At 41.6% G+C, this 18,811-nt stretch overlaps 1 protein-coding gene across 3 annotated transcripts in view; it reads left to right on the top strand.

Annotated features, from left to right (window-relative positions):
* Nucleotides 1–2,856: 2,856 nt before the first annotated feature.
* Nucleotides 2,857–18,811, top strand: part of LOC131678976 (BUB3-interacting and GLEBS motif-containing protein ZNF207-like) — a 42,343-nt gene continuing 26,388 nt past the window's right edge. For 2 of the 3 annotated variants that reach the window (XR_009303777.1, XM_058959474.1), the window contains exons 1-4: nt 2,858–3,152; nt 3,337–3,656; nt 3,770–4,001; nt 4,070–4,475. Coding sequence is in view for 2 of the 3 variants with exons in the window: in XM_058959474.1 (XP_058815457.1) it covers nt 3,112–3,152; nt 3,337–3,656; nt 3,770–4,001; nt 4,070–4,475 (999 nt within the window). In the remaining variant the exon portion in view is untranslated. Of the gene's footprint in view, nt 3,153–3,336; nt 3,657–3,769; nt 4,002–4,069; nt 4,476–18,811 lie in introns of all 3 variants that reach the window. The other variant, XM_058959475.1, reaches the window with a different exon arrangement.

The raw sequence follows: 18,811 nt of genomic DNA, 5'->3' as shown, positions 1-18,811 counted from the left end.
AACTGGCGGTAGTTTTATTGGTACAAAACTTCACACAGCACTTCATGATGAAAAATTATCGACGTTGCAACTCTGCAGTAACTGTAGTATACGAGTCAACTGAAGGCGAGCCTTTATTAAGTAATTCAGCGTCTTTACTTTGCACGATAGGCAACCATCTGACATATTTGATTGGTAGATTTGGCTTCACTCTGACCGCTAATGACACCAAATCCCTCTGGATAAAGATTCGCCATCTCTATCGTTTGTTTACCATTTATTGATTTATGTGTCAGTGTCATTCCAACCGTGCACGAGACCTGACAATGGCCCTCGTTCCAGAAGGATTCGAAGCGATTCTAATGAGTGCTTTTGACAAGTCTCGTGTTCGATTGGAATTACACTGACAGATATATGGTAAACAAAAGATCGGTAAATTACGGCAAAACCAAAATTAGTCATGCGGCACCTATGATTCAGCTTATGTACTAACAAAGTGATACAGTTTGCTTTTTTCACCCGTAAGTGAGTCGTAGCTTACAACAAACAGTTCTTTTTCTTCTCGGAAAAAGCTTACCACTGTCAAAATATGAATGAAACGAGTAAGAAATTTAGTTTTATTTGCAATTATTCTGAAATTACAGCCATTTGTAACTATTGGGCTCATACATTTCTTCGAAATATAACTGGGGTATTATTGTGGTTATAAAAAATCGTTCCATAAATAAAGTTCCAACTCGAAATCAATGACCAACTCCTTTATTTTTTGGAGCGTAGGAGATTCAGTGAAGACTATCAGAGAGAAGGATGGGCTGTGTATGATACAAAGCTGACACTTACCTATTAGCCGGATATATTGGGTTTGTTCCAGTACACGGAAGTCACTCCGGAGTAAACAGGAGCAACAAATTCTTGCTCCCTTGTACTTCGGTTTGCTACCAGAAGAAGAAAAAAGAGAAGATAAGAGTACAGGAACGACTTTCTCCGGAGTCCTTCCAGTTTCTCCTGGTACTGTAACAAACCTCGTGTAATCTGGAGAGTTTCGTGAATTTACACCATCTCATGAAGCTTTTGCTTAACTTAGGAGGAACGGGAAATGATGATGTTGCGGCGGCTACGGTGTTCAACAAATTACATTTCGGAACAGCACACATAGCTCTGCGAATATTGTTTATCCCGAGATAAACTAGCATTTCGTCGATTTGTTGTTATATGTTTCACACATGAGTGCGAACGAAACAAAAATAAACGTCAAATCGTTTTTTCCCTTGCACTAATGCAAAGTGAATAGGCGCGTGATTTGGCACACGGCTTGTCGGCACATGGCTAATATGTCACGATGTGGATTTTAGAAAAGATTCGCAATAATATTAGAAACCACTACGTTTTACACCCTTTTCGCAAGATGTTTACTCATCATCTTATAAAATGACGGTTTTCCTTTATTTTCATAAACAATTATCAACAAATTGATCGGTGATTTGATGTTTAAAAGTTTTTTTTTATCAATGTTTACAGAAAATATATGCGCTACACGGTAAAAAATACTTTACCCATTTTATGTATTCAAATGGCTAATTTTCGGAAGTTATTCGAGCTGTCAAAAAATGGGTATTTTTTGTTTCTAACGATCCGTTACGATCCTTAGTTTACAGGTTAACTCGGTTGAAATACTTCTTAAGGATTTTTCACCCATTATTAAGATCAACATCATTGACATTGCCTCATCGAGCAGTAGTGAAATGGATAAAAAGTACTCATTGGGCTAATTTATGATGGAATTCCAACCGAATGCAACAACCAATCCTGAATGAATGAATGGTTTTTGAATCGGTTGTTACATTTACGCATACATTCTAAAAGAAAACATTCCGATTGTGATGAGTTGGGAATCTGCTGTCAAAACGAGTGAAACAGAGAGTTGTGAGAGAAAGCATTTCAACTTTTCTTGGTGGAAACTAATGTAAAAAATATGGGCGCAAACAATTTTTTAGATATTATTTGAAAATTTTCAAGTAAGTATCTGAATAAACTTCTACAATCTGTTCCCATATTTTTACTACATCAAATGTGTATCCATTTTACAACTACAATATTAGATAGAATAAATATCTACCATACATTTGCCGTACGTGTGGTTCATTAATTTTAACAAAAATTAAAGAGTAACCAAACCATACAAATTTGTCGGAAAATGGCTTCATAAAATGTTTGGGGACGGGCATAGCGTAGTTGGTAAATTGATCGCCTTGTACGCAGCTCACCTGGGTTCGAATCCCAACCCCGCACATAGGGTTAGAGATTTTTCTAACCCGAAGAGGCGAATGACCTTAAGGTTAAAACCTCTATAATCGAAATAAAAAAGGCTTCATAAAACCTTACTAAACACCCACAACATGGAAAAACGGTGCCCTTCATAAATATAATGAATGCAAGATACAAAATATTGCATGCATAAAATATATTAATAAGAATCCATTTTCATTAATAAAAATAGTACCACTGTTTGGAAGATTTCGGCAGGGTGAAAATATGCGAAAAGAAGAATGTCGAAGGAAACATAAGAAGCCGATTGCCACGTTATGTCTTATGCTGATTTCGGTTTTAGATCAGAGTCGCCCTAGGTTCGCTCTAATATTTACAAAATCCATACAAAAGTGACAGCTCAGAGCGAACCTAGAGCGACTCGATTCTAAAAACGAAATCAGCATTAGTCATCAATGCAAAAAAAATACTGTCATCATTTGACTGGTACCAATAATGAAACCTAGCTGGCGCGTCGAGTGGATAAGCAACATGTGCAGACCCCTCGTCTGGTGTCATACATTAATCTGTCAAAGCCAAATTCCCGAACACTGAATCAAGCAACGCGCCCCAAATCGTCTCCATTTTTGATCGTGCTCGAGTGGAAGTGAAAAAGATTTACAGAGTGCATTTTTTTGCTGAAAAATCCTTCAGAATTTGTTGATTTTCTGTAAAATTTTTAGTTTCTATTATTGCTAGTGCTGTGATATACATTTGTAGATAGTTGGAATCCCAGAAACATCGTTTTTGGGGCTAAATTCTCAATTTTTCTCTACCTGAATATCGCCCTTGTGCCTCGTTTAGCAGCAGTAGAACAAAAATCCAATAATGGGTCGCAAAAAGAAGAAGGCATCGAAGCCCTGGTGCTGGTATCCTTTTGTGATTAAAGTTTCTGAGTTGATTTGTTTTGATTCGTAATGTATCGTTTGTCATTTGCTTACGATAGATTGCATTACATAACTGGATAATAGCATTACGATATGCAACAGCAATAAAGAACCTACATTTTCCTTAGCTATTCCGCCCTCGCCTTTCCCCCTTTTCCTACTATAGGTACTGCAATCGAGAATTCGACGACGAAAAAATTTTGGTGCAGCACCAAAAAGCAAAGCATTTCAAATGTCACATTTGCCACAAAAAGTTGTACACTGGACCGGGCCTTTCCATTCACTGTATGCAGGTGCACAAAGAATCGATCGATAAAGTGCCGAACTCGTTGCCGAACCGGTCCAACATCGAGATCGAGATCTACGGAATGGAAGGAATCCCACCGGAGGACATCCGGGAGCACGAGAAACAGAAAAACGGTGGCGGTGGTAATCGATCGGACTCGGACGATGATGAACCGGTAGCGAAGAAAACGAAACCGGACGGTAAGTTGAAGCAATGCGAATGGATGTTTTCAAAAGGTCCTTGTCCTTGTGAAAATGTACACAACGTAGAATTCCGTGATGTACTCAGCTTATGTTTGATTTTTTCACCGCAGCCATTTCCCACGGTTTGGTAATGCCGAACATGATGCCGCCTCATATGCAGCCGTACGGAATGAATCCTATGATGGCACAGATGGGACACATGCCATACATGGTTCCGCCGGGAATGCAAATGATGCCTCCCATGATGGGAGGTCACGCGAGGCCTCTGTTTCCGGCGGCTGCCTCCGCTACGACAATGTCAGCAAACCCTGCAATCCAAAAGCCTACGTTTCCCGCTTACAGGTTAGTGCGAACTGTCATAGTTCGGCTCTGTTCCGTATCACCTAAGTTTTTTTTTATTGCATTTGCAGCAGTGCGACGATCAGCGCCCCGCCAACAACCAACACGGCAAATGCGGCGAACGCAGCTTCCGGCGATGCGTCCAAATCTTCGACTGTGATACCCGCCACCGGTACAACTTCCAAGATTGTTCATCCGCCGGAAGATCTCAGCCTGGAGGAAATTCGGGCCCGTAAGCCTCATTACCACAAAAAGATTAGCCTAGCGACGCAGCAGCTGCTGCAGCAGAAGCAACAGGAAAAACAGCAACAGCACGCGGCAGCTGCCGTTGCAGCAGCTACGGCAGTTGCCCAGCAGCAACAGCAGCAGGTTCAAGCCCAGCTGAAAGCCTTTTCGTCGGCCGCTGCGGCCAGTGGGACGAACTCGATTGTCACCAGCCATCCGGGGAAGGACAGTCGGATGATGTCCGCGCACGAGGTAAGTTGGAAGGGATGTTGGTCATGGGTTCGGTTTTGCAATCAACCGCTGGCGACTGATCATCAGCATGTTTTTGTTTTCACCTCAGTAGATTTTAATTTTTGTTTAGAATTTGTAATAATTTTGTGTTATGGTATTTTGTTCGTTTGATTTCCGAAAGTCGTTTTGTTGGTAGCTTGAAATCAGACAGTTTTACTTGTTGCACTTGAGGAAGAGCTAACATTATCAATTTAAAAACTTAACTTTTATTGTTTTTTCTCGTTAAGAGATACTTATTTTGGGGAAAAATAACCAAAAATCAACATACCGAATCATATTTCATAAAGTAATCAGTTTTTCTAAATTATTATGTTTTTTATTATCGTTTTTATTCGTGCATGGGTGTGGGTTGTAATTGGTTTATTTAGAAAGCTTTGATTTTAATGCGATTGATTTACCTATTGAGTTTAATTGGTTGAACTGACCATTTTTATTGGTTCTTTTACTCAGCAGTTTTCCGTTCATTAAATTATACATATGTTGAAATTACATTGATCGGCGGCTTGAAAGCTCAGAATATTTTATTTTAATTTTATTGAACACGATAACCTGATAGTATGGACTTTGAATCAGGTCAAAGAAGTTACTTATGAAAATGGGTTCAGAATTTACCAGTAAGCACCGAAAACCAAGTTCAATGTAGGTATCCTTGAAAAGAGGGTAGTCGGAGGTTGACGAATATTGATGATTGACTCCATTTCGAAATCCAAAGTGGCGGCTTTCGGTTACCGCGAAAGTTTTGAAAACGAGCATCGTTATGGGTGTCTAAGACAGTGGTTTTCGTTTCGGTTCAATTTGGTCGATCCATATCTCTTCTTGCACCTGACCGATTCATTTTGAAAACATTTTTTACGGGTTGTCGTTTTAACAACATGCCCAACCTACCGCTGCCCTAAAGTTTTTGCTGTTCGAACTATGACAGGTTCTCTACGCAACTCATGGTTCATACGTCGTCTTCACATTCCGCTTCCATCTGCACCCTCGACCCTTCCCCAATAGATCGTTTGAAAACAGCTAGATCGCGTTGGTCCTCCGCCAGCATTGTCCCGGTTTTATGGCCATAGAGGACAACCGGTATAACGAGCGTTTTGTAGAATGGTTAACTTCATGCGGTAGCGTCCTATGCTTGACCGAAGGGTTTTTTAAAGCCCAAAGTAAGTACCATTGCCTGTTAGAATGCATCCTTACATTTCTCTGTTGGTGTCATTATCGACGATAATGGGGCAAAATAAACGAACTCATCAGCCACTTTGATATCCTAATGTTCAATCGATACTCGGTACATATTCCAATTCGCATTGATTCAAATTTTAGTCGGATGTATGTCTCCACCTGAGTGCATATAAGGAGAGTGACAACACTGTCAAAATGAGAACAATAATTACATTCCAAACGAGTCAAGTCCATATATTTTGAGAGGTCGTTTGAAATATCACTGACAAATAATTATTAATGTTGTCTTCACTCTCCCTATACATTCTCTGGTCTCTACCATCGTCTTGAGATTACGTGCCACACTATCAACAATCCTCGCTCTTCTTATCACATCCTCCAATGCGATTTTGTACAGTAGCCTTATCCGAGTTTCAAAAGGAATTGAGTGTGTCAGATACTCGGTCGTAACAAATCACTTGTCTCTTTGATCAATCGTATTTGGTTGTCCAGGAACCCGTATTCATCTTTAGTCTCACCAACCCCAGGCTTTCTTATCGTTGGGTGAGATGAATTTCTTCGGCTGTCGTAGTTTAGTTATGGCATTCCTGTTCGAAGGGATGAAGAGTTCTTCGTAGCGACGATTAGTTTCTCGGTAGCTCAAAGCAATAATTCAATTTTATTATTAGGTTCGGTTAATTTCAGAATAGCGTAAATTTGCTTACATTTAGTCTTCTTAGTTCAATTCCCTTCAAATAATGTAAATAACCAATATCTATAAATCGACACCTATAAATTAAAGGTGTTTAAAGAAATATTTAACTATGATAATGAAATATTACAAATTTAATTTGCTCACAAATGATGTTAACCGCAATTTTCTGTTACACGTTGCTTCTACAGCCGTGATTCGCTGGTTAGACACTTTTTAACTGGACCGCTTTTTAGTTGGACCTCCGCTAGTTGGACCATTGTCCAACTAAAAAGCATCTGAACGTCAAAATCTCGTGTCAAATTTACTTTGACAATCAATCTGACGATATTTAGAGATGTGAACAGATGCATTTACACTGCCAACATCTCCTTTGGAGAGTTTTTGAGCGAATCAAATTCGTTAGTTGGACAAGGCTGTCGCCCAACCAGCGAATCACGACTGTATCGACTTGCTGTGTCACCTGGTCAGCTCCCGCCTCTTGTCCCAGTGTCACACTGCTGTCATTCGGCCCAAGGTTCTAAGTATACGATACGGTAGGATCGGTGCAGTGATGCCAGAACATCCCCCGCCCCGTGAATCCATGTGAACCTCCTGTGGGTGATCGCTGGATTCACCTACTTCCATCACTGCAAGTTTCACAACCGCCCTTTGCAGTTTTCCAACTACGGTCCATTTCGTTCTCGCATCGGTGAAAGTCGCGGAACATTCAGTGTTGATTTTGTTAATCTGCTCCTTTAGTTGTCTATTTGCCCCAACAAAATTAGTGCCATTATCGGAGAAGATTTCTATAGGTGGTCCTCGCCTACAAACAAATCGTCGAATGGCTTGTATACATGACTGTAGATAAGTCATATGCAATTTCGAGGTGGATAGCTCCATAGTCTATTCCGACGTAACTAAATGGTTTAACATAGGGTATTAATCGCTGTTCTGGAAGTGGGGCCATCCTCGGAAAACTAGGTTTGCACTTTTTCACTTTACACATCTGGCAGTTTCTGAACACCTTTTCTACGGCCGATCTCAAATGATTAATTTCGAACCGCTGACGTACCTCGTTTACTACCGTTTCCTTACTTAGATGCCCGAGCTGGTGATGATAATGCTCAAGCAGTCTATGAGTGATTACGTGGTTTTTATGCAATATTATTGGAAACATAGCGTCGAACGTTGCGTAGGCCGCGTTCGCAGTTCTACCTTCCATTCTTAGGACTCCATACTCGTCAGCAAACGAAGTTAATTTGTTAAGCTCACTAGAGGAGTCCAGTTTGCTCCAATTTTCGATTGGGTGGTCCCAATTATTTATCAATACATTAACTTCATCCGGATAATAGTCTCCTTGTACAATCCTCCATAAATACTGTTCCGCTTTAATATATTCGTATTGACGTATGTCGACCCTCAATGATGGGTTTAGATGTTGCAAATTTTGACCTTGTAAATTCGAGGCTTTCACAGCTTCTATTGGTAGTCCTCTCATTCGTCGTCGACAGTTAGTGATAAACCTTCTAACCAATGCCATCATACGCACCAGAACGTTCCATTTTGATATTCTGACACACCCTTAAACAACCTTCCTTTTGAATTTGGCTCAGTATCTCGTCCCCATTTAGTTAGGCTGTCAGCCACATTATCCTTCGAGGGCACCCACCGCCAATCTTCGGGTTTTGTTAGCGAAAGGATTTCTCCAATACGATTAGCGACATACTGCTTGTACTTCCGATGATCTGACCGAATCCAAAAAAGTACTATGGTCGAGTCAGTCCAAAGATACGTTTCGCGGACTTCTAGTGCGTGATTATTGCTTATATATTTTTGCATCCTAGCACCCAACACAGCAGCTTGTAATTCGAGTCGGGGAATAGACTGATGCTTAAGCGGTGCGACTTTACCTTTTGCCATCACCAGACTACACACCACCTCATCACCATTTGCAATTCTAAAGTATGCTGCGCATCCGTACCCAGTTTCACTGGCGTTGGGGAATATATGTAGTTATAACGATTTACATTGGTTGGCGTGAGCGCTTCCAAAATAGTATCGAGGCACTTGTAGTTTGCTATTCTCAGGGAGGAGTTTCGTCCAACGCATCCACTTCTCTTATTCTGGATCCCGCATTTCTTCGTCCCATTATATCCCGGATCTCCAAAGATCCTGAATTAACATTCTCCCGTGAATTAGGAATGGTGCCAACAATCCCAATTGGTCGAATTAACTCATTATGCACCTGAGCGCTATCCGTTTAGAAGGTCTGCGAGTTCCTTCAATATACGGAATCAAGTCGAGATGAAAGTTAGTGGAAAACGTGAACCTATCACCAATTGGGTCCCACATTATCCCTAGGACTCGTTCCCAACCTTCTTCAGGTTCACTGCTTAACGGAAGTGGTTTTTGTTCATCAACTTCTCCGAGTCTCATTAAAACTTCACTGCTATTGCTGACCCAGTGCCGCATCTCGAAACCAGCTCGTGCGTGGCTAGTTCTGACTTGGATCGCTCGTTCAGCTGCTTCTGTTGGGGTGTCAGCACTATCATAATAGTCATCCATGTAAGTTTTAGATTTAATAGCAGCCGCGGCTTCAGGAAACATGTTTCCACATTCGTCAGCATTTTGGTGCATCACATATTGAGCGGAACAAGGAGAACATGCAGCACCAAAGGTCGCAACGTCCATGAAATTTACATCAGGGGGTTGAATCGGAAGAGAAATCGTTGGGAGTGTCTATCTTCGAGTTTGATCTGGATTTGGTGAAACATTTCCCTTCCCCAAATACGATGCGCTTTTCGCGGAACTGGCAGATTACCGCTGGCAGTGATGTGAGTAGATCGGGACCCTTTAAGAGTTGGGAGTTCAGTGACACACCATTGACTTGTGCCGCCGCATCCCAAACCAACCGTTTTTTGTCTGGCTTCTTTGGGTGAACAACCACGTTGAGTGGTAAATACCATATTCGGCCCAGATCTGCACTAGCAAGCTCATCGGTTGTTGCCGGGTGTCGTAGCATTTTTGAACATATTCCCGTATCTGTCTGTATACGTTATCGCGCAATTCGGGGTCTTTCGACAGTTTAACCTCCAAGCCTCTTATTCTTCGCATTGCCATAGGTCTACTATCAGGAAACCGTATATCATCGGTTTTCCAAAGAAGCCCAGTTTCGAATCTTCCATTTAGTCTAATCGTTGTCCTCATTAATATATCTCGCTCTCTCTTTTCTTCAGCTGGTTCTAGCAATGGGACCAGAGATACCCCAATATCCTCCAAAACAAACCGCCGTAGAATCATTTCATTTAATTTTTCGTCGGATTCGCATTTGCAAACGTGAATGTTAGCATATTGTTGCTTTGAGTGCTGTGTCCCGTTTGGTCCATACACTGTCCAACCTAACAGCGATCGTACAGCAATTGGGTCTCCCGATTTACCAGTACGGCTTTCGAGTGGAGCGAACAGTTCCAAATTGTCCAAACCGATAAGCACTCTTGGTACTGCATCAGTGCCACGGCGATATTCCTGAGATGGGAAAAACGTTGCGTTAAATATTGGATGGGTAGACTTTGCGTGGGTAGATTGAGTTCGTCAACAGTGTGGACAGATTTTAGAATAAAGCGCTGTTGTTGACCTCTGTCAGCAATTACTACGTCAGCTCGCTTCGATGACTTTTCATTACGAACAACGTTTGATGTCCACACTAACTGTAGAGGATCAGGATTCCCAGGAATGCCAAGACTTTGGAATATACTCGTTTCTGCCATAGTCAAAGACGACCCTTCGTCAAGGAATCCGAATGTGTCCAAACTACGATTGTCACTATATAATGTTATTGGCACCACTCGAAACAATACTGCTTTATCATTTTGCCCATGAGTGTGGCACTCAGACAAGGTACTGCGTGTGTTCGCTTGTTTAACATATTCTGCTCGGTAGAGCAACGGGTGATGACGTGCACGGCAGTCACCGACGTTCCATCGGTATCTTGACTTACACGGCCACGTACCGTGGTTGTATAAACAAACTTCACATAATTTGAACTGTTCAGCTGTTCTCAGGCGTTCTGCCAAGTTCAATTGCCTAAACTGTTCGCAGTTTCTAATCCGGTGATACTTTTGCCCGCATATTGGACAGGGGTACCTCTCCGTCTCGCTGTTCGTTGCTTCGTCTACGTTGTTGCGCATATGAAAGTGACCTTTATCTTTCATTTTATCTGGCTTCGGAAAATCGCATTTTGGCTGTATCAGCGTAGTCACTTCGCTCGCGTCTGTAACTACCATATCCATAAATTCACCGAAGTGCTTTAATGAGGGCTTTCTGACTGCGCGTTTGAAACGTACCCAATCCAGCTTTATAGTTGCCGGAAGCTTGTCCACGAGTTCCTCGAGTACTATCGGATTTGATAGATGTTCCTGCAACTCCGCCGATTCAAGGTTATCACATAGTTGTTGTACTGTCATCCCAAAACTAATCAATGTCTCGAGACGCTCAGGTTTTGGGGCTTCTACTCGCCGTACTTTAACCAGTAATGTTTTTACGAGCAATTCTGGTCGCCCATACAGCCGTTGTAGGGTGTGAATAATAGATGGTACAGAGTGAGGAAACATCAATTTAGAGACTACTGCTTCACGGGCAGGACCACGGAGGCACTCACGCAATCGAATCAAATTTTCTACATTTCTAGAGAAAATTTTCAATAGGACGTAAGTAACAATGAGAGATTGTCTTTGGGGTCTTTCTCTTCTGTTCATTACTCGGCCATTTCAACATTTACTACTCTACTCTTTGCGTAATATTCTAGTAAAAACCGTCGGCTTTCGATATGTACCTGAAAATTAGTGCAAAGTGTTGTAATGACGTCGTAATAAACGAAAGGTGCCATGCATAAATGACGTAGCATTTTGGGGGGTAGGGAGGGTATACCAAATTTGTGACGAAGTGTGACGAGGGGGAGGGTAGGGTCAGAAGTTGTGCGACGTAGCATTAAGTTTAAAACCCATTGTTTAGAGAAAACAATTTAATGATCCTCCATTTCCAAGAGAAATGAATTTAAATTCAAACAAGTTACTTTTAATGCGGTTTTTCATGAGGTAAATTTTACGATTCGCGGAATTACAGGTTCGCAAAAATACGAAAAAAAAATTGTATGCGGATTTAACTTGCTACATTAGTTAGCTAATGTTGCTAACTAGTAGGCTTAATTTGGAAGCTGAATTAAATTTTCAGTTCGGATTCAATCAAACAAACTTTGTAATGGGTTGATTTCATCGGTCCCAAATCTAACCATTACATTAGTAATTTAGATGAACGTATGGTTCTTAGAATCATTGGCAGCTACACGATTGTGAACTGAGAGAAATTGCCTTCATGCTCTCCTTGACATATAAAATTCAAAACAAAACTATCAACACTATATTTGTCATGAAATGGGCTTATTTTGCACGCAATTTGCTGTTATAATGAAAATGTTGATAAAAGACGTCAAACATTTTGAAAGATGTATCTAAAATAATTGAAAAACATATGTATTTTTTTCATCACCCGGGCGCTTTGCATGGGACGAGGGGGAGGGGGTTGGTAAATGCTACGTTATTTACGAGGGGGAGGTTAGAATTTTGTGACCAAACGCTACGAGGGGGGAGGGAGGGGTTAAAAATCGCCGAAAAAAAGCTACGTCATTTGTGTACGGCCCCAAAGAGAAAGTAAACAAAGAGAGGCTCTCAATGTTACTTACGTCCTATTGAAAATTTTCTCTAGATTTGTGAAACCACATACTTCGTTGGCAGTTTCATAGCTGCTTAAAAATATCGGCCACTCCTCCGCTTCTCCTGAGAACGTGGGTAAACCTTTAGGCCAAATTTGCCTCGCAGCTATTTGATTTCTGTTCGGTCCCGCTGCACAAAAGGCATTGTTTTTTAGAGTTCGCGAGTAAGTGGATCTTTCCTCTTCCTCGGAATCATACGAATCATTATCCGACACTAAGGTTTTATCCATGTGACGTTCGATTTTCCCGCGCTGATTATCGACCCATCCTTTCACCTTATCGGCTCCGCTGAACTCGCTTATACGTGTCCTTCCATCATCATCTTCGAGCTTTTGTTCCAATTCGCCCTTTTCTTTAAGGTATTTTTCATGTGCTGCTATTCGTTTAGCTCGGAGGTCGCGCTCCTTTTTTGCGGTGCTCTTCCCTCGTCGAGACGAATCTGCTCTTCTGCCAGTTTCCGCTCTTCTAGCTGACGCTCATCTTCCAATCGCTGCAGCGCTTGCTGCGCTCGAATACGTGCACTAGCTGCGAACGATTTTATGTCGATGTTAGATAATCTTGCCGTTTCAGGATTCTCCTTCGGTGTGAATTCACTCGCTATAGAAGTCGCTCCTTCCGAGACCGCTCCAGCCACTCTTCCGGGTATTGCTAGCTGAAAGCCACTCCGAATACTCCGACTGTCAACATTGCCTTCCAGTTTTGAAGACTTCTAAGTCGTCCTTTTTTTTTGCGTTGCTGTGGTGGAGATTTTGGAGGACATTTTGAGCACATCCAGGGACGTTTCTCCACTCCAGATGTCACACCGGCGCATGAGTAATGATACCAAGTGTTGCAGGTATCGCATGCTACCATTCCAACATCGGCTGTATTTGGTCGGCCGCATACACACGCTACCAAATCTTCCATATTGAAGTAAATCTTTGAGATTGTTCGCTGGGATGAAGAGTTCTTCGTAGCGACGATTAGTTTCTCGGTAGCTCAAAGTTATAATTCAATTTTATTGTTAGTTTAGGTTAATTTCAGAATATCGTAAATTTGCTTACATTTAGTCTTCTCCTTAGTTCAATTCCCTTCAAATAAATATCTATCAATCGACACCTATAAATTAAAGGTGTTTAAAGAAATATTTAACTATGATAATGAAATATTACAAATTTAATCTGCTCACAAATGATGTTAACCGCAATTTTCTGTTACACGTTGCTTCTATCGACTTGCTGTGTCACCTGGCCAGCTCCCGCCTCTTGTCCCAGTGTCACACTGCTGTCATTCGGCCCAAGGTTCTCAGTATACGGTAGGATCGTTGCAGTGATGGCAGAACACATTCCAAGAGTTTTTTTCATAGTTCCACTCAATGAGACTCCACAAAATGGTTCTGGATCGATAAAATTAGCGGAAGGCCCTCTTCTTGCTAACTCATAGGATTTTTCATGCCCTGCAATTTCACACAATCCTGGAACCCAGTATAAATTGACATGATTTTTCTTCGTCAATTGTCGGAGTGCAAGAATACATTCCCATACTAGTTTTGATCGACATAATGTATTGAGCGCAGCCAATCTGAAAAAATGCAGATGTTTGCATACCGGTATTTCCTATTCAGACATACGTAAGTGCAAGTGGCATATATTGCTGCTTGAAACACTATCGCCCAGTTTGGGATACTAGCGTTTATTCCTGATATATCAACACCAGATCTCGCCCAGTGGTTCATTTTGACCATCTGTGTAGAAGATTACTGATCCTGAACGAAGGGTAGAGCCATCTTGTTCTTTATTGATCGCTGGTCTCCGTCATTTTGTGAGCAGATTCAAAGTTCGGCATCGCATGCGGCCATTTGCAAAAAGGTTTGTTTTAGGGGAAACTCCGCCTGAATAGTGGTCGCATTGGCGGAGTTTCCCCTAAAACAATCTTTTGTGGTTGCACTTGTTCGATCTACATGTTACAAATTGCCTGAATGCAATGTAATCGACCATTTCACTAGAAACGGTTCCTTGGTGGCTTGATACCTAAAATCTCATTCCTTTATTCCTCCTAAACAAGGTTGGACTAACATTTCGATGACGCTATTGCTGCCAGTGCTGCTTGGCTGTCCGAGAAGATTGCGATTTTTGCATGTCTGTAGTTTCGTTTCCTACAGACCTCCGAGCAGGTGTATATAGCATATAGCTCTGCCTGGAAGTCTGTGGGCCACTTTCCCATTAATATCACTTCTTTAATTTTTGGTCTGTAGACTCCTGTGCCAGTCAAGCCGTGTGGTGTCCGGCGGGCTGAAATCTTTTTGCACTATTACCAGCCAAGAATAGAACCTCTGGGAACTGCTCCCATGTCGTAAGAGGCTAGTCGCCAACATGCTAGGAGTTCCTAGGTCGAGGTATTGCTCCCTACCGAAGACTTAAGGAGTTCCTAGGTCGAGGTATTGATCCGTACCGAAGATTTAACCTGGACGGACCTTAAGGTTTTACATCATAACCTTTATCCATTCTGTATTTAGTGAATCACTGACATATAGTCACCTTTTCTGATTCGCTATTCTCGATTGTATACCAACGTTTTAAGTTTATTCTAGCGGTTGTATAATAGCCGTAAAGGACGAAATCTAATTCTACACTAAGTAACAGCATATATTAATATACCGGCTCTTCCACGCCGCGGTTTAACTTCCAAAGCTTTACTTTTTTTAAAAAAGTAAACTTTCACGTAGGAAATTTATTGAATTGGCCTAAGATGGAGCTGTCGAATTGCACAAAAAGTTTTTTATGTTGCAAGCGATCTGTAGATGTGTTAAATTAGGTGTTTTTTATTAAATCTGGAACCGTCTACCAACAAATCTACATTAACAAATACCTTCAAAAGTGACTTCTTGGGGTCTCATGAAGGCCTGATACTAGCTTTATGATACTTTTGCTTTCCTAAACAGTGATAAAAATCTCAATATTCCAGAACTTCACTTTGTCAGAAAATGTAGGGCCATCGAAAGCTAAAACTTCGTAAAACCGCACTCCTGGTCCTCTCTTCAAAATCATCCAGTGCAGTACTCTACGTCACTCGTTCGAATTTGCACCGCTCATATGGTAGTCGGTATTTGCTAGTACTGCTGTTCTCCCATCCATTCTTCTTCTGGATCACCGAGGGTTCCCCTGTCGTAGTGTTTATTATATTTGTTAAGCATAATAAACATGTCGTTTGCAATTGTTATTTAACCCAATTATGGGTACGGGTCTCCCTCGGCATGATACTGTACCTTGATGTGGTCCGGGTGCTTTTCCGCCAAAGCAGTATTACAGTTATTATATCACAGAAACTTGGAATACGATTATTTTCTACATTGTGATCAATTTTAGAACTTAACCTTTGTTATCCACTGCCATGGTCAAATAATATACAATGTGGGTTTAGGGCCCAATTCTCTCTACACGCACCCTTCTTTTGTTGCTATATTTTCAATTAGATCCATGCTAACACTCACTAACACAAATGGCTTATTCTCTCATATACACTAACAATCTCTCATTCCAAACGTACAAACGTGGCCTACGCGATAACACAAACATGGTCACAAATACGAACGCCCGCAATCTCGCCAATATTCAAACACCCCGATTGATTAGGTGAACGTTGGAACCTAAGAACCTAAGCTCGCGCAATCATGAATCGGTCACGTCCGGAAGTCTCCGCCCTTGATCCTAGCAGCCCAAGTTCATGCCTTTAGTTGGACCAATAGAAATAAAAACTAGACAAATCGTCCACGCGCGATCATTGAAGAATACGCGAACATGCGAATGGCCACTAGACTGCCCAGAAATTTAATTAATTTTTGAAAACTCAATCCGCCCACCCCTGAGTCGAATCCTAATCCCACCAGGAGTACTTGCGCCAAATTTGAAGCAAATCGGACAAGTCTAGCTACCGGACCAACGTGCCTGAAGTTTGTATGGGATTTTTCGACAATTTACATGGAAAAAACCCACTAGCTCGCATTTTCGCCGCTAAGTGGCACTGTATTTATCGTATTAACACTATAAGTGAAAATAAGATAGATAATTTAATTGTCTACAACTTTGACGAAGACTGCTAGTCAATCCGGCTTTGTTAAAACAAGTTATTAAACTTTTAACGAAGTGATGTCTGAGTCCGTTTTGCATGGGGCCTAGCAGTGGATGGTTGTGTACCAGTACTCGATTTCCACGAACTATACATTTTTGTGAAATAATCGTTAGGTTTAGCTCAATAGTAATCGAGTACTGATACAAAACCAAGTGCTGTTAAGCCCCATGCAAAACTGACTCAGACATCACTTCGTTAACAATTTATTAACTTCTTTTAACAAAGCCGGTTTGACTAGCAGTCTTCGACAAAGTTGTAGACAATTAAATTATCTTTCTTATTTTCACTTACAGTGATAATACGATGCATTCAGTGCCACCTAACGGCGAAAATGCGAGCTAGTTGGTTTTCTCCATATAAATTGTCGAAAAATCCCATACAAACTTCAGAAACGTTGGCCCGGTAGCTAGATTTGTCCGATTTGCTTCAAATTTGGTCCAAGTACTCCTGACGGGACTAGGAATCGACTCAGGGGTGGGCCAACAGGGGTAGTTTTTTTCCTGTCACTCTAATGGCCACACGCTTATAAAAATAATGTGTCCACGCGAAGTTACACACATACTAGCACACACGACAAAACGTCCACATACAAACGCTCCAGTCCTTCGCGATCATCCACGCACGACCACACCCACGATCTCGTAAAAAGTATAACACCCCGGTGACTGCAGTGAATGCTTTAGCACTTATAAATTAACAATCCCGGTCTCGAGAGTGAACCTCCAAATGCCCGTGTTCGCACGATCATGAATCGGTTTCGTCCGGAATCCCCTATTTTCTACCCTAGTAGCATAAGTCCAATGCCTTCAGGTGGATCAATCGAAGATATAGTGCTCATATCCACTAAACTACATAAAAATCGAATGTATACACACAAAGTCACATACACGCAACAGACAAATATAAAAATGCTTGAGCCCTTCGCGGCCATCCACGCAACCTATACTCGCGCTCTTCCAGACATTATAACATCCCGGTGATAGTATGAACGTCTCAGCACTTGTAATCACTCGGACGCGGTCTCAAGCGTGAACCTACAGTCCCCCGCTCTCGCGCATTCATGAATCGTTCACGTCCGGGAGTCTATCCTCGATTCCAGAAGTCTAGGTCCATACCTTAATTGAATCAATTGAAACAGCTCCAGTAGGACAACTCTCGAAAAAAAAATCAGCATGTTATTAATACTCAATAATAATACTAACTCTTCTCTTTATTTTATTTTTATTTATTTTCGATCTCATGCGTTATATTCTTGTGATGACATTTTCGAGCTCATACATCCAAGAAGAGCAACATTGCTGCCAACAATGATTCTTCTCTGCCATCAGACGTTGCCAGGTTTTAGAATAATGGAGATGTATTCTCATACTCGATGGAATCAGATAAGTAGGAACGATCAACAAACTGCAAGTAGTATGTTACACATTTCTTATTTTAACGTATAAAATATTATTCGTATTAAAATATTATTTACAGGCTCCACACATATCTCAACACACACAAATACACACATGCTTGACAGGTAACTGGGCCAAGTGCATTCACTCGTAGGATCTATCATTTCTATGATCGCCTCGATTCTACGAAACCAGTGCACAAGTAAGCTGACATAAGCTAGTCTCATCTGGTGAATGCATGTAACCTGGAAACCCCAGACACGACAGGACGAGACGGACAGACTGGACTCGACGGGGCCTAGTTCAGAGTTTTTGAGCATTCTTCAATGCACGGTTATTGACCTAAAAAAAGAAACATTCGGCATGGTATTTTTCCTTTTATTACTGTATCTTGAGTTGGGTTCATACTGATATTCTCCCATATACATTCACATCCAAAACGTGCAAACGCCCCTAACTTTCGCGATAACACAAAACCTGGTCAAAAACGCGAACTTACATTACAATTTCAATCATCCACACACACCTACGCTCGCAATTTCGCCAACACCCCTTTACTTAAGTGAACTTTTCAGCACCTATAACTTTACAACCGCGTTTTCAAGCATTAACCCACCACTCGCGCGATCATAGACCGGCTACGTTCGGAATTCTCTACTCTCGATCAGCCTAGACTCATGCCTTCAGTTGGACCGATGATGCTCATATTCACTAGACAACATACACCATACCACCATACACTGAAAATTAATTATTAGATTCACGGTCCGCGCGCGATCGTTCGAGAATACACGTGAATGTGCGAATGGCAACACGGATCTAAAACCGGATTTATGCACGCAAAGTTAGAGACACGCTAGCATTCAAATGCTCGAGCCTTTAGCGATCACACTATTACACAATTAGTAAACGCCCACGCTAACCCAGACAGATATGCACTCCTGGACTCGAACGCTAAAAACCACACCTTTCACGCATACACCACCCAGGACTGAACATTAGATTCATACATACAAAGCAACAAGTAATAATTACAGGTAGTCGTCTGGCAACCGGGGGAAGTACATCTCAAACGCAGAACTTATCATTTCAATGATGGCCTTGGATCTGCGTTGCCTGTGTTCAAGGCACCATAGCTTTGTCCGTCAGGTCAAGGATGTATGAAACCTGCTAGCCACCA

This window comes from Topomyia yanbarensis, chromosome 2 (genome assembly GCF_030247195.1).
Source record: "Topomyia yanbarensis strain Yona2022 chromosome 2, ASM3024719v1, whole genome shotgun sequence".
Classification (NCBI taxonomy): domain Eukaryota; kingdom Metazoa; phylum Arthropoda; class Insecta; order Diptera; family Culicidae; genus Topomyia; species Topomyia yanbarensis.
The sequence above is the reverse complement of the archived record's forward strand: the minus strand, read 5'-3'. Positions and strand labels throughout refer to the sequence as shown.